The sequence below is a fragment of the Ricinus communis genome, chromosome 5 (assembly GCF_019578655.1).
Source record: "Ricinus communis isolate WT05 ecotype wild-type chromosome 5, ASM1957865v1, whole genome shotgun sequence".
Classification (NCBI taxonomy): domain Eukaryota; kingdom Viridiplantae; phylum Streptophyta; class Magnoliopsida; order Malpighiales; family Euphorbiaceae; genus Ricinus; species Ricinus communis.
Window position 1 is genome coordinate 7,229,955 of NC_063260.1, and position 14,129 is coordinate 7,244,083.

The 14,129-nt window shown below is 28.9% G+C and overlaps 1 protein-coding gene across 2 annotated transcripts; it reads left to right on the top strand.

Annotated features, from left to right (window-relative positions):
* Positions 1–3,414: 3,414 nt before the first annotated feature.
* LOC8267731 (probable glycosyltransferase At3g07620) lies at positions 3,415–7,563 on the top strand. Of its 2 annotated transcripts, XM_002530620.4 has the most exons (5): positions 3,415–3,837; positions 3,922–4,380; positions 4,484–4,614; positions 5,790–6,138; positions 6,580–7,563. In XM_002530620.4, the coding sequence occupies exons 2-5, from the start codon at positions 3,931–3,933 to the stop codon at positions 7,267–7,269; spliced, it is 1,620 nt and encodes a 539-aa protein (XP_002530666.2). In that variant the 5' UTR covers positions 3,415–3,837; positions 3,922–3,930; the 3' UTR covers positions 7,270–7,563. The 2 variants fall into 2 exon arrangements, with proteins under 2 accessions (XP_002530666.2, XP_048230996.1); XM_048375039.1 differs by having other exon boundaries at positions 3,416–4,380.
* Positions 7,564–14,129: the final 6,566 nt, after the last annotated feature.

Here is a 14,129-nt window from a genome sequence, read left to right on the forward strand (position 1 = left end):
TTTTTAATATAAAAACTATTATATGTTAAATATATATATATATATATATATATATATATATATATTAAAGAATTCATTACAAAAGATAGTGATATTTTTCTAAAAACAAAAATTATCAATATATTATTTTCATTTTTTCTAAAGATTAAAAAGCCAACTCTACCTTTATATAGTTTTATCCTCTTGTGCTCTTGGAAGGTTTGGTATGAAAATATCATATTCAATGGAATAATATTTCTATAATTAAATAAAAAATATTTTTATAATAAGAAATATAACATACTGGTGTTTGAATGAAAGAATCAAATAATTTATATTAGTTTATTAATTTTATTATATATATTATTGTTAAAGAGATTTGTTTAAGGGAGCTAATATTTTGTATTTTGCTTTCATATTTTTCTAGAAAACAAAAGAAAAAAATATTTGATACAAATCAACATAAAAAGGTCGCTCCAAGGCGAGCAATAGCTCGCCTATATTAATTAATCCCCCTGAATCTCCATAGCACACACTTAGTCGTAACCCATGATTGCCACTTCCTCCTTGAATATAGGAGCCCACTCTTTCTATCATCGAAGCACCACTATATATTATCTATCAGGCGATAAGCTCTCAACATTCTACTTTATAAATATCAGAAGAAAGATACTAGTAAGGTAAGACAAATTGCACCATTTAAACACCTTTCTACAGACCTTCAGCCAAATACTAACTTGACCGTCGAAGTAGTTTTTCGGGCTGCCACACTTGGGACTCTTATCCTAGCTTTTATTTTATAGGTTCCATACTGTGATTAGTTCGCCCCTTTGAAGATCGATATACATATCAGAATTTCTGGTTTTTGTCTGTATTATTTGGTGCGATGAGTATGGACTAAGCGTCTTCAAAAGTTTAGTACATAGAATTCTTCGTGATAGATCCTTTACATCTTCAAAAGTTCAATACGTAGAATTCTTCTGATAGATCCTTCTTCTAGTTATGGGAGATTAGGATTAAATCTATTCCCATCTCATTCTGAAAATGAAGAAATCCCTATTAATCCCACTTAACATCCTAATAGTCATATACCTAAAATTCCAAACACAACTAAACCAGATCCCCATAATCAACCTTAACCAGCTAGTTCTCGACAATAATGTTATGCAGCAAAATTTTTTGAATTTACTGCCTAGCTTAAGGATCTGACCCGAGTTATTATCCAGCGACCTCAAAACCCATCCACTCTACTGACTGATCTCAGGGCCCTGGACAAGGGAAAGTAGCCAATGTCAGTAGATAATTTAAAGGACTTTATAAGTCATAGGTTACCTTCTTATGCAGACAAAGTCGTTCTGACTGATCATGATTTACCTTGGTCTGATGGGGAGCCAAATGAGGCAACTCATTCCTCTGATTTGGAGAGGAGGGTTCGGGAGGTGATACAAAGATTGGTGTACGGATGAATGAAATGGATTCTTCACTACAAACGGATTCCCCTTTAAGTAACACTATAGTGATGGCTGTATATCCAACAAAACTTAGAATTTCAACTCACGTGGATCTTTATGACGGCTCTTCTTGTCTAAAGAGTCACATTCATAAGTATCGAACTTAAGATCTTTTACATAAACGATTCTCTCAGAGTCACTCAAAGGTTGATTTGCAAAGGTCCTGGGATCCGGCAACCTAAGGGTATATCCTTGGGGAATCTTGAAGGTGGCACAAAGGCGATCCATCTGCCCCATAATCAATCCACAAGGTATCTCCCTAACACTTTTCTTTGATCGAGGGATCGTCGCTAATCCCTCTAGACCTTCCTCTAAAGGCTCAGTAATAGATGGATTATGCACTAAAGCAATGACTTGCTTAGAGCCTCTCTCCATCCCTGATGTGTTTGAAGTAACACTCACGCTTATACCACTCGCCCCTTTGGCAATGCAGGACTCTTGTTTCCTAAACTCACACGACAAGACAGAGATGGCGATCTCAGATTTCCAGACACTATAACTTCACTACTAGTGTCATCGTAAACTAAATAAAAGTTATTTTGGCTATCCTTATAATCACTCAGGGCTACAAAAAAGAATGGGAAAGAGAGCAAAGAACTTATTAAGATGGTACTCAAGAATAGCAAAGTGACGAAGATGAGAGTATCGAAGTGCAGAAATTATCTGAGAAACAACCATGGTGAAAGAAAACCACCGAAGAACGAGGAAGAACACTGTCAACTTTGGTCACTGGAGAATGTTAAGAGAACAATGGACAACGAAGATAGTTTTTGGAAAACAGAGAGCAAAAGGAAAAACCCAAATGATGAAAGAGAAAAATGAAAAACTTGACGAAAATGCACAACCCAAAATATGCAAAAAGAAAAAGAAAGGACGTTCATCTAATGGTCACAAACCTTTCCAAGAACGTGTGGAGCGAAAATACCAAGGGTCTCAGTAACTGCTATCTTTTTCAAATTTAAACACCCAGAAAAAGTGCAGCTGGCAGGCGCCATAGTGATACCCCTGACGATTGATATAGATCGCCAATAACTAAGTAACATATGAGTTGTTAACTCGGATTTTTTGAAATGATATATGATACAACTCGGCATAAAAAGGTCGCCCCAAGGCGAGTAATAGCTCGCCCATATCAACTACTCCCCCTAAATCTTACATCATGATAATCGAATCTCCATAGCACACTTGGTCGCAACCCACAATTACCACTTCCTCCTTGAATATAGGAGCTCACTCTGTCCATCACTGAAGCACCACTACACACTATCTATCAGGCGATAAACTCTCAGCATTCTACCTTATAAATATCAGAAGAAATTAGCAAGGTAAGATAATTTGCACCCTTTAAACATCTTTATACAAACCTTCAGTCAAATACTAACTTAATCGTCAGAGTATCTTTTCGGACTGTCGCACCTGAGATTCTTCACTTGACTTTTATTTTATAGATTCCATAACGTTATCAATTCGCCCTTTGAAGATCGGTATACTGATAAAAAATTCTGATTTTGGTTTATATCAATACTTATATATATATATTCCACATAGTTTATTTGGTCTTAGAATATTACACTTGTAATGCTTAGAAATATTATTCATTTTTATTTCTGCAGTATTTAATTTTTATTAATTTGTGGTCTAATATTATCTATATTCTTATTCTTAATATGAAATAAAAATTAATATTTATAAATAACTGCATTGTACTATTTGCATTTATTCATTTGCTTCATGTTTGGATTAAAAATAGAAAATAACTTCTAACAAATTTATACAGTAATAAAAAAACTTAATTATTAGAGACTTTCAATTCTAACCGAGCAACGCCCGAACACATCTCTAGTGTGTAACTATGGAGTTGACAATTAAGAGATAGAGACAAACTAGCGCGTGAAAGGGTAAAGAAACAAAAAGGAAAGGAAAGTCAAGAAACCAAACAAAAATCAAAAGGTTCGGTTACCGCGTGTCTCGCCATTTCCATGGCTTCCCTCCATTCAAAACTAACAATTTCATTTCATTTCCATAATCTTTTCAGATCCCATATCCTCACTTCTTCCATACCCAAAACTTTGATATGTCTTAGGCACAATTTAAGTGGAGGATTGAATCGAAATTCTGCCTTGTTAAGCTCTCCCATGTTCTTGGAATTCTGTGCTACCCATCTCGGATTATCAAAGGCTTGGATTCGAGATCCATCTCGTTAAGGGCAAGTAAATGGTTATTAAGTTAAGCGGGGATCTTTCCTAGAGTTGTGGCATTCGTCAGTATATATATATTTCTGGTGCATCGAGGATTCTTAAAAGGGGAACAGCTGTTAGGAATTGAACCCGAACTCCTGCATCATGAGGTAGGCACTCGGACACCCAGGCTTCTAGCCAAATGGAGAATCATCAAACATTTTTTTCTCTGACAAAAGCTTGGATTTATCTAGCATAATGAAATGAGAAGAATATTCTGGTGCATTGCTTCTGTAATGATGAGAGAAGTGTTGCGACGTTGCCTATGGTACAGAGTTGATTGGAGAAAACTGCTCATGGGCAGTGCCATCATGACAGTTATTGGGATTCTGGTTCCAACTTTTGTTTTACCTCCCTTGAATATGTGGTATTTTCCTTCACATTTAGCAATTCCATCACATGTATCTTTGAATGCTAGCATGCAGTTAAAAAAGACTGTTACTGAAGCAAGACTTGAACAATATCATATTGTTCCAACTGCTCCAATTCTTTCAGTGAATTCTAAAAGAGTAGCGTCTAAGGAAGCTAAAGTTAAAGTCTCTCGAAAGAAAAATTCCGTAGCTAGAAGGAGAAGGAAGAAGAATAAGGTAAATGATGATGCAAAGGTCGTACCTCCTGTGCCACCTCGTGTTCCTGTCCCACATCAGTTGCAGGTAGACTCATTGAGAATTCAAAATTGCATTTCGTTTTATTATGAATTAGAATAATGAGCTCTTAGCAATGATTTTTTTTTTTCTTGTGCCTTTACAAGTTCAGAGATACATTTGGTCTTTGTCGCCAAATGATGCCCTCTTGTATGCGAAAAAGGAGATTGAGAGTGCCCCTGTTATCAGTGATGATCCTTATCTGTATGCTCCTTTGTTCCTCAATGTTTCCGTTTTCAAGAGGTATATTTCAAAATTTTCCTAATTTATTTGATGTTTTCCATGGAAAGTTATAATATTATATGGAACACGTGCATCATGATCAATTGATTTTTCTTTTTTTTTGGTGATAGGCTGCATGTTAAACTGAGATCTTCTAATTAGTTTAATGTTCTCCTCTATCCTTTTCCCTCAAAACTTTCTGGCATAGATTTTTACCTCGTAGATTAGCTGCGGAAGGAAAGTTTTCTCAGTATCTTATCATCCAGTTTTAGAAACAGTCAGGGTGTCCAACTAATTTGCATTTGTAACTTGGTACTGAAAGAATCCCGTTGTATAGTTGCGCTACTGCTTCTATAGAACAGCAACTGCAGTTACTAAGAAGTCTAATACTCACAGGCCACAAGCATATCTTGATTCACCATATTTCTTTAGTGGCTCATAACATGATTTACGCGTTAACCTCTAGGTCCAGGTAGGTTTTCCCCCTCTGGCTTCAGAAATTAGCTTGATAGTGTCCCTATACCTGTGACTGTCTGAGAAACACCAAGTAATCAGTTGCTGCACCTAGTGTTGTTGCTGTAAGCACAAGTGGTACGCTGCATATTATCGTAAAAGCATGAGTAACTGTAGCTTCCTGAATTACCAGACTCATCAATGATGCCTTTTTTTATTTTTTGAAATGGCACCAAATTGAAAAACTAGAGTTAAGTACATTTTAAACTAAAGAGTTTGTCATACTGAAGACTTTGTTTTGCTTCTCAGCCATAGCAACAGGCCTCCTTAAATTCACCTTGCCTCGACTTGAAGTTGTGAACCTCATATTCATATCTCCAGCTTCATAGCATACGGCCATTTAATCCACAAGGAAAGTTCCTTTTCTGAAAATACCATATAATTTGTGCATATTAGCTGCTTAATTGTGGATCAATGGTCTTTTCAATAACTTTTGTCTTACTCTTTTGTTGGCTCAGCTGATACACTTTTTGATGAGGTCCTTATCATCAGAACTTTTTGTGGAGTTCTCTAGGTTTGGGCTGAATAAGATATTACTCTGTTACATATGTCTAATTGCTAGGAAAAACAGTAATACACTTCATTAATCAACTTAATGCCATCTTATTGTTAGTTTGCTCAAAGGGCTTCGATTTCATATGTTCATTACAGACTGTTTTCTGTGTACTTTACCTGAATTTCAGGAGCTATGAATTGATGGAGCTGATACTTAAAGTTTATATCTACCCTGATGGGAAGAGACCTATATTTCATGTACCTCATCTCAATGGAATTTATGCTTCTGAAGGATGGTTTATGAAATTTATGGAGGAAAACCGACAGTTTGTCACAAGGGATCCAGAAAAAGCTCACTTATTTTATCTACCGTATAGTGCACGGCAGTTGCAGATGGCACTTTATGTGCCTAACTCACATAATCTTAGGCCACTGTCAATCTTCATGAGAGATTATGCAAATATGATTGCTACAAAGTATCCTTTTTGGAACCGCACACATGGAAGGGATCATTTTCTTGTTGCTTGCCATGACTGGGTAAGGTATTCTCTTTTCCATTGTTTGGGCAATACCTTGGATGAGCCTGCCTCATGTTATTAGTATTGGTACTAGTTTTGCTGTGGAGATTGCATTCATTGTGCTGATTTTGTTGATTCATTTAGGTGAAGTTCTTGATACTGTGATAGTGTGTCTGCTTGTTTAGAAAGGTTAGACTTTATCATCTAGAATGGGGCTGGTAGAAGAGTTTAAAGTACTAATAAATGTTTGCCATTCAGGTTGTTCAATTAAAAATTACTTTCAGGTTTCATTCATCTAGGCGATTATATTGAAGAAACAGAAATGAATAGAGACATGTATAAATTTGTAGATTCTCTTGTTTGTGGGGTTTACTTTGGGAAGCCTTAATCCAATTCTCTTGAGTATTGAAGTCATGTTGGCTCACCTAACAATGCTCTGTCTTTTCTTAACCTATTGCAGGGTCCATACACGTTGACTATGCACGAGGAACTAACCAAGAATACCATAAAAGCTCTATGCAATGCTGATGCATCTGAAGGTATATTTGATCCTACCAAGGATGTTTCCCTACCTGAAACAACTATAAGGATTCCCAGGAGACCTCTTAAAAACGTTGGTGGTGGAATAAGGGTATCACAGCGTCCAATCCTTGCCTTCTTTGCTGGAAACATGCACGGTAGAGTCCGTCCAACACTTCTTCAATACTGGCAAAACAAAGATGAAGACTTGAAAATTTATGGGCCTTTACCAGCTAGAATTTCACGAAAGATGAATTATGTTCAACACATGAAATCTAGTAGATACTGTATATGCCCGATGGGGCATGAAGTGAACAGCCCTCGGATTGTTGAGGCCATCTATTACGAGTGTGTTCCAGTCATCATTGCAGATAACTTTGTTCTTCCTTTCAGCGATGTGTTAGATTGGAGTGCTTTCTCTATTGTTGTGGCTGAGAAGGATATTCCCAAACTGAAGGAGATTCTGTTGGCTATACCACTAAGAAGATACCTTACAATGCTAACTAATTTAAAGATGTTGCAGAGACATTTTCTCTGGAACCCAAGGCCACTTAGATATGATCTGTTCCACATGATTCTGCATTCCATCTGGTTTAGCAGGCTAAACCAGATTCAGATTCCAGAGTCATAGTAATGCTCGTTGCAGTATACTCTAGCAAAGTATACTTGACCAGTGCTGATGAGCTAAAAAGAATCGAGATTTGTGGCAGGGGGCTAATTTCAATTCTGACGATAGTTGACAATAGGAAGGTGTAGCTGTTGAGATTATGGATCAGATACAAAACATTATGCGTGTAGCTGGAGCTGGTTCAGTATTTATACATATAAGCAAATGACAGTTCATAATGCATTATTCTAGTTACAAACTACTAGTCATACCCGCGCTTTTGCATTTCAAATATATATCATTTATCATTCACAGAAATTATGCATCAAGTTTACATCAATTAGATACACAGAAATGATGCAATTACTTAGATTTGATGATAGTTTCATCCCACTTAAATATTACCATCCTTTTGCTCTTCTTCCCTGTTGATAACATCAAATAACTCGATCCTCTCTTTAACCAGTGGTTGCTAATTTCAAGTCATAATTAATGAAATAAAAAAGAAATTAACGTATTCAATAAAATAAAATTTAAAAATTCAAAAATATATTTTATAAAAAATTATTCATTTATTTATAGAATTAGAATATATTATTTCTTTTCAAAAATTGTTTTGTTTCATTCAAAGATTCATGAATTTTCGAATGATACCCCAAAATTTCTAACATATATAATAATTAAAAACTTAAAATGAAAAACACGTGAGAGAAATTAAAGTACATAATAATATTCTAAACCCAAAAGAAAAAAGAAAAAAGAAAAACACAAACGTCCAAATTTGTCTCCCAAAAAAAGTAACTGAAAAACGACATGAACCACTTGGGATAGGACTTCAAGCCGTGTGTGGAGAAGGGAAAATCTTTTTATTTTAAATTGCATAATGCGGATTTTTGTCTCTTTTTTTATATTTTTTATAAATTATATTGTCTTTAAATTTTTTTAAATTATAATAAAATATATTTATAAGAGTTAATATTATATTAAAATTAGATATTAAATAAATTTCTTATATATTTATAAAAATTAGTCGTTTATTAGTGTATTATATTACTGTTATAATTATTTTACTTTCACTATTTTAAATTTTTTTTATTTTTACATTTATAATTATTTTTGACACATGACGTTTTTATTTTTTAAAATTATAATAATTATTTTGAATAAATTTTTTATTTATTTATGAAAGTTAGTCATTTACTTGCCTATTTTACGACTATCATAATTATTTTAATTATAAATAATGATATAATTGAATTTATATATAAATGTAAATATCTTTTAATATTTTATAATTATTTATAATATCTAAAGAAATTAATAAATTAAATACTTTAACGTCTTTATTAGTTTTTATATTTTAATATTTTATTAATATAATATTTATAAATTATCAATAAAAAATAAAAAATTATAAGATTATACATAAACTTGAATTTTATGTGTCAATAATAAGTGCACATGTTAAAATTAAAAATCATATGGATCGGAATATGGTAACACATGTCAAAAAAATTTTATTAGGTCAAATATATATTAATATATTTTTATTTACATGTATAAAATGTTTATTTTCTATATGTATAATATCCATTAGATTAATATTCTATTAATAATTAATTTTTTAATATTGAAATATTTATTATCTGTGAATTTAATATCATTACGGTTAATATTCATATTTATTTTATTTCATGTATTATTCATCAGTGTTAATTTTAATATTCACTATCTGGTACTGCAATATTCATTGTTTGTATATATAATGTTCATCAATATTCTCAAATAAAAATATTTATTGTTTATAAAAACTTTTATTGTTTTTGTGATGCATATTGAAAAGTTTTTATGATAAAAAAGCTATAAGGATCTGTAAATTTCTTTGTCAGAGAAGTAAGAAAGATTAAATGGGTTTTAGTGTTTGGCTTTCGAGAAAATATGTAAAACAGGAAAAAGTTATAAAACAACAGAAAATCGCTCTGATACCATAACAAATTCTATAGCTATAAAATTTGTTATTTTATTAATGGATATTCGTCGTTAGTGAAAATCATACCCACTAATTCATTGAAATGAATATACATAATATAGATAATAATATAACTCGTCCTTACATAGTTGGTAAATAAAAAAAATATTAAGCTAAATTTATACTAAAATATTTATATTGTAGTATTCTTATCTTTTCAATAAAATTAAGTTAATAAACAATAAATATTTTATGTTTAAACAATAAGCATTCAACACATATTTAATAAATATAAATTAATGAATATTTAATACAAAATGAATGAACAATATATTATTTTTTTATAAATAAACGGTGCCGGATGAAATCCATCTTATAATTTATGATAAAAAGAACTTCATTAAATCAACTTGTGGACTCTGTTAATAAAAATATAAAAAAGAAAAATTGTCGACAAATATCGACACAATTCTATCACTATAATCGATTTTCTAATATTTAATAAAATAATAATTTTATTACTAAATTTTTGAGACTTTAATCTTATTTTTATTAAATAATTAATAATTAAATTACTCAATAATTAATAAAATAAAATAAAATTTCTTTAAAATTACTAATTATTAGAAAAAATATCTAGAAATGCTAATTATGTATATATTTTGGTTAGTAGAAGTAAATTATAAAAATATTATAAAATCTCTTAACAAATTCAAATTATATATATTTGGTTGAAATAATAATTTATTTATAATTTTAATTTATTAAGTTAATAATAATTACTATAAGTAAACTAAATTCTGATAAGATATATAGAATTTATCAATGAATTTTAAATTAATAAGACAATAAATTTTATAAAACTAAAGTATTACTTTTAATTTTATTTTTTATTTTTATTTTTTTCATATTTTTTTCAATTGTAATTTAATTAAATATAGTATTTATTTGATTCTAAGTGAGTTTTATAGTTACATTTAACAGATATAATATAAACAAATTTATTTACAAATAAAATGAATTCTCATATTTATAAATTTCAAATGTTAGAAATTAAATACAAACAATATACTTTTGCACGTGCCACCAAAAGAGAAAAAGAAAGTAAAATGAAAATAATATTATCTATTAAAAAGAAAGTGTATTCATCGTGAAATTATTTTAAAATAAGATAGTTTTATGCCAATCACTTATTGAATTGAAAATTAAATATTTATCTCATATTTTTATAATTTTTCTATTTTATACAGTAATTAATTTTAGATTTATATATGATTTAATTTCCATACATCAAGCTTATGCTATTTTATACTTTATAGGGATCCATGATATTTTAAGGGTTACCCTATACATAACTCAGGATATAATAAAATCATCTGTGAAATTCAACAAATGCTAAACATGAAAGTGACTCTGTGTGCGTCCCATTCTCCAAAAAGTTGAAAATGAAGCTACAGCCAGGGAATGTTAACAGCCACAGAACTACACAGGAAGGCATGGACTGGTCCCTGGAGATAATTAACTTCCATCATCAAGTGTTAGAATATTGTGACAAGCAGGTGGTTGGGGTGGTGGCTATAGAATTTTCCTTTCTCTTTAAATGTATCTATATAATTACAAATCTCATTTCACTACTCTTTAAATTTTATTTTTTCATGGAAAGATATGTTTCATGCCATAGTCAGTTAATCGTGTTTGAGACAATGATTTCAATTCATTAATGGGTATGGTCAAATTATATGATGAGATTAGATTGAAATAGAATGATGCCTATCAAAAGTGCATGCAGCTCAATTTTAATAATTTTAAGCTATGAAACAAACTGCTAATCACTAGAGGGGTATTTGTTTTGAGTTTTTGGAATAAGGAACATAGCTAACATTTTTTTTATTTTAACTTGTATTATTGTAAAATCAATCAAAAAAATAGACTTATTATTTTTATTTTATATATTTTTTATCTTTTCATAGTTTTGTGAGAGAAAATGTTACTAAATATATATCTAAAAAATATCAAAATAATGTTATTATAAAATTAATAAAATGAGATAAGTTTATTATTTTTATTTTATATCTTTATATTAGAGTAGCTCTCCTCTGTTACAAGTTTTTTCTAATTTTATATTATATTAATAAATATATTAGTATTATTAAAATATTATAATAAAAAAATAATGTGGCAAGTCAATTCTGTTTACTAATATAAAAATTAATAAATTAATAAAAAATTATTGTATTTAAACATAAAATATGTAAAATAATACACATACATTAGATTTTTAATGGTTATATTTTAATTTTAAAATAAATAAATTTTATTGATTTATAATTCTTGTTCTTTAATATGCACAGTCGACTTCTTATATTTTTTATTATTATTTAATTTTAAAAATTATTATTAAAAAATATTTTTTAAAAATAAATTAAAAGAATAAATATTTATTTTAAAATTTTAAAATAATTAGATAAAATTATTAAAAAATATAAAATATAAAATTTAAAAGAAAGAGTAAACAAAAGTGGCGCAGGCAGCCAGGAATGCAAAATTAAACGTTAGGTTATCAGCTGCTGTGGGATGCCATGTTTTAAATGATTTATCAAATACTTTTGCTTTGGTGATGCCATAGTCGTTTCCTTTAATTTGTTGGGTTCACATTCTAAAACAAACAAAATAAAAGGGACCTATTTGGACACTGGTTTGCATTCTGACTTGAGAGAAAGACAGTTCTTTGAGGTAATTTTAGGAGAAAACACATACCTGTGAAGTCTAAATTTATTATTTTAATTGATTCATGAGATTGTTTTTGCACTTTTAAATAATTTCTTAACCTAATAATAGAAAAAGCTGTCAAAGTTGACAAAAACATCAATCTATTGAACTTATAGATATGATTGCTGTGTCTGGCTTTTTTATTTTTCTTAATAGTGATGATTGGCATTCATGAGATACACGAGCGGGATTCGATTTTAGTATTTAGCATAAAATACTTATATTAAAATAAATTATAAAGCCTATTTGTGGAACCTTTTACTGAAATTTTAGCACATGAATCTGAAATTCACATGCGAACAAGATTTTTATTTTGTAGAGCTTTGAATTTATTAAATCTTATTTTGGTAAGGGAAAATAGAAAATAGAAATTTCAACTACATTTGGTTAAATCTTTCATTCAATAACTCTTTCATTACCATTTTTTTAATTATTATTTTAACTAGTTATTTTTTTTCTAATTTACATAAGGCATTAATTATCGGTTAAATTATAAACTTTACATATTTTAGTAAGTTTATATAATTGTATCAAAAATTTTAAACAAATATCCCTTTCAAATTATGTTTAGTAACACTTTTCAATAATAATTTTAAAATTTTACAATAAGAAAAATGATATAGTAAGTAAATTCTATTTACTAAAAGAAAGTAGTGAGTCATCATAAAAATGATTATATTTAGATGTAACATATCTGAAATGATGTACATATGTAAAATTTCTAATGGTCATTCATTAAGTTTATGATAAATTATTTTTACTGATTCAAAATTATTATTATTATTATAAGCACAATTGACTTTTCATGTCATCTTTTTTATTGTAAAATTTTAAAAATTATTATCAAAAAATATTTTAAAAAATAAATTAAAAAAATATGTATATGTATTTTTTTTATAAACTTAAAATAATTATTAAAAATTATAAAATTTATAATTTAATTAATAATTAGGCCTTTAAATAATAATTTAAAATATAATTAAGGTATTAAATTCTTAATGTCAAGTTATAATTATGAACATATCCTCTTTTTCTTTAATTTTTTAATAATCAAATTCGTTGATTCTCAAGTTTCATACCTATTAATTATTAAGGTCCTTCCATCTATTTTTTTCTTCTTTTAGTCTTGTGATCAATTGTCAAAATTGTACTACGATACTCATCATCTATCATCACCACCACAAAATTATCGGTTAGATATGGAAAACGCTTGAATTCCATTTTGATTTTGTTGGGTTTTCTATTTAATTGTGATTTTGATTTGAAACCCATTTTAAATTTTGAAAGGTTTCTTTAAGAAAAAATGGGTTTCTTTAAATTTTAATTTAATGCATAACCATTTTAATTTTGATGAGTTTTTTCGTAAAAAATTGCGCTTATTCAAAGTTTAGAATTCTCAATATCAAAATGACTCAAATCTAAACTATAAACAAATTTAGCATTTCAGATGTTTTTTTTTAGAAAGGAATCATCATGTTGATACAAAATTAATCACTATAAAAAACATTAAAAAATATAATCATAGAAAAAATAAAAAGTTTCTACTAAAGATTTTCAATTATATTAACGGAGTTGATATTTTATTACTAGATGCGCTATACTTGATAACTTTTTCTTTTGTATGAATTCGATTAAAAATGATTATTGTCAAATTTATCTAAACTTCAATTGAGAAAGACAATAAAAAATTTCATAAACAAAGATAATAGACTATCATGAAAAAAAAAAAAGTAATTAAACTCCATGAAGGAAAACAGGAAAACTCTCATAAAAAGATATGTCAATAAAACCCATTTAACATAAAATAAAATAAACATCATTATCAATACGAATTAAATCAGGCTTAAGAAATTTAAAATTATTGAAAAAAAAAAACATAAAACACCGTTAACCATCCCTTAAAGTCTTTTCTTTTTAAAAATATAGAGAACAAAATCTTACAAAATATTTTGTTTTGATTAATAAAGTATCTTCTTTTTTCTTTTCAATAACTCCCAAAAAAGATTTATAAAAAAATTTAACTACCCACTTAGCATTTCAAATGTTATTTATAATTTTTCATTTCGTTTTAGAGGAAAACTACCGGTAAAAAAAAATATTACAGATGCAAGACTTCTCTAATCTTTAAATGTAACATTCAGTAACT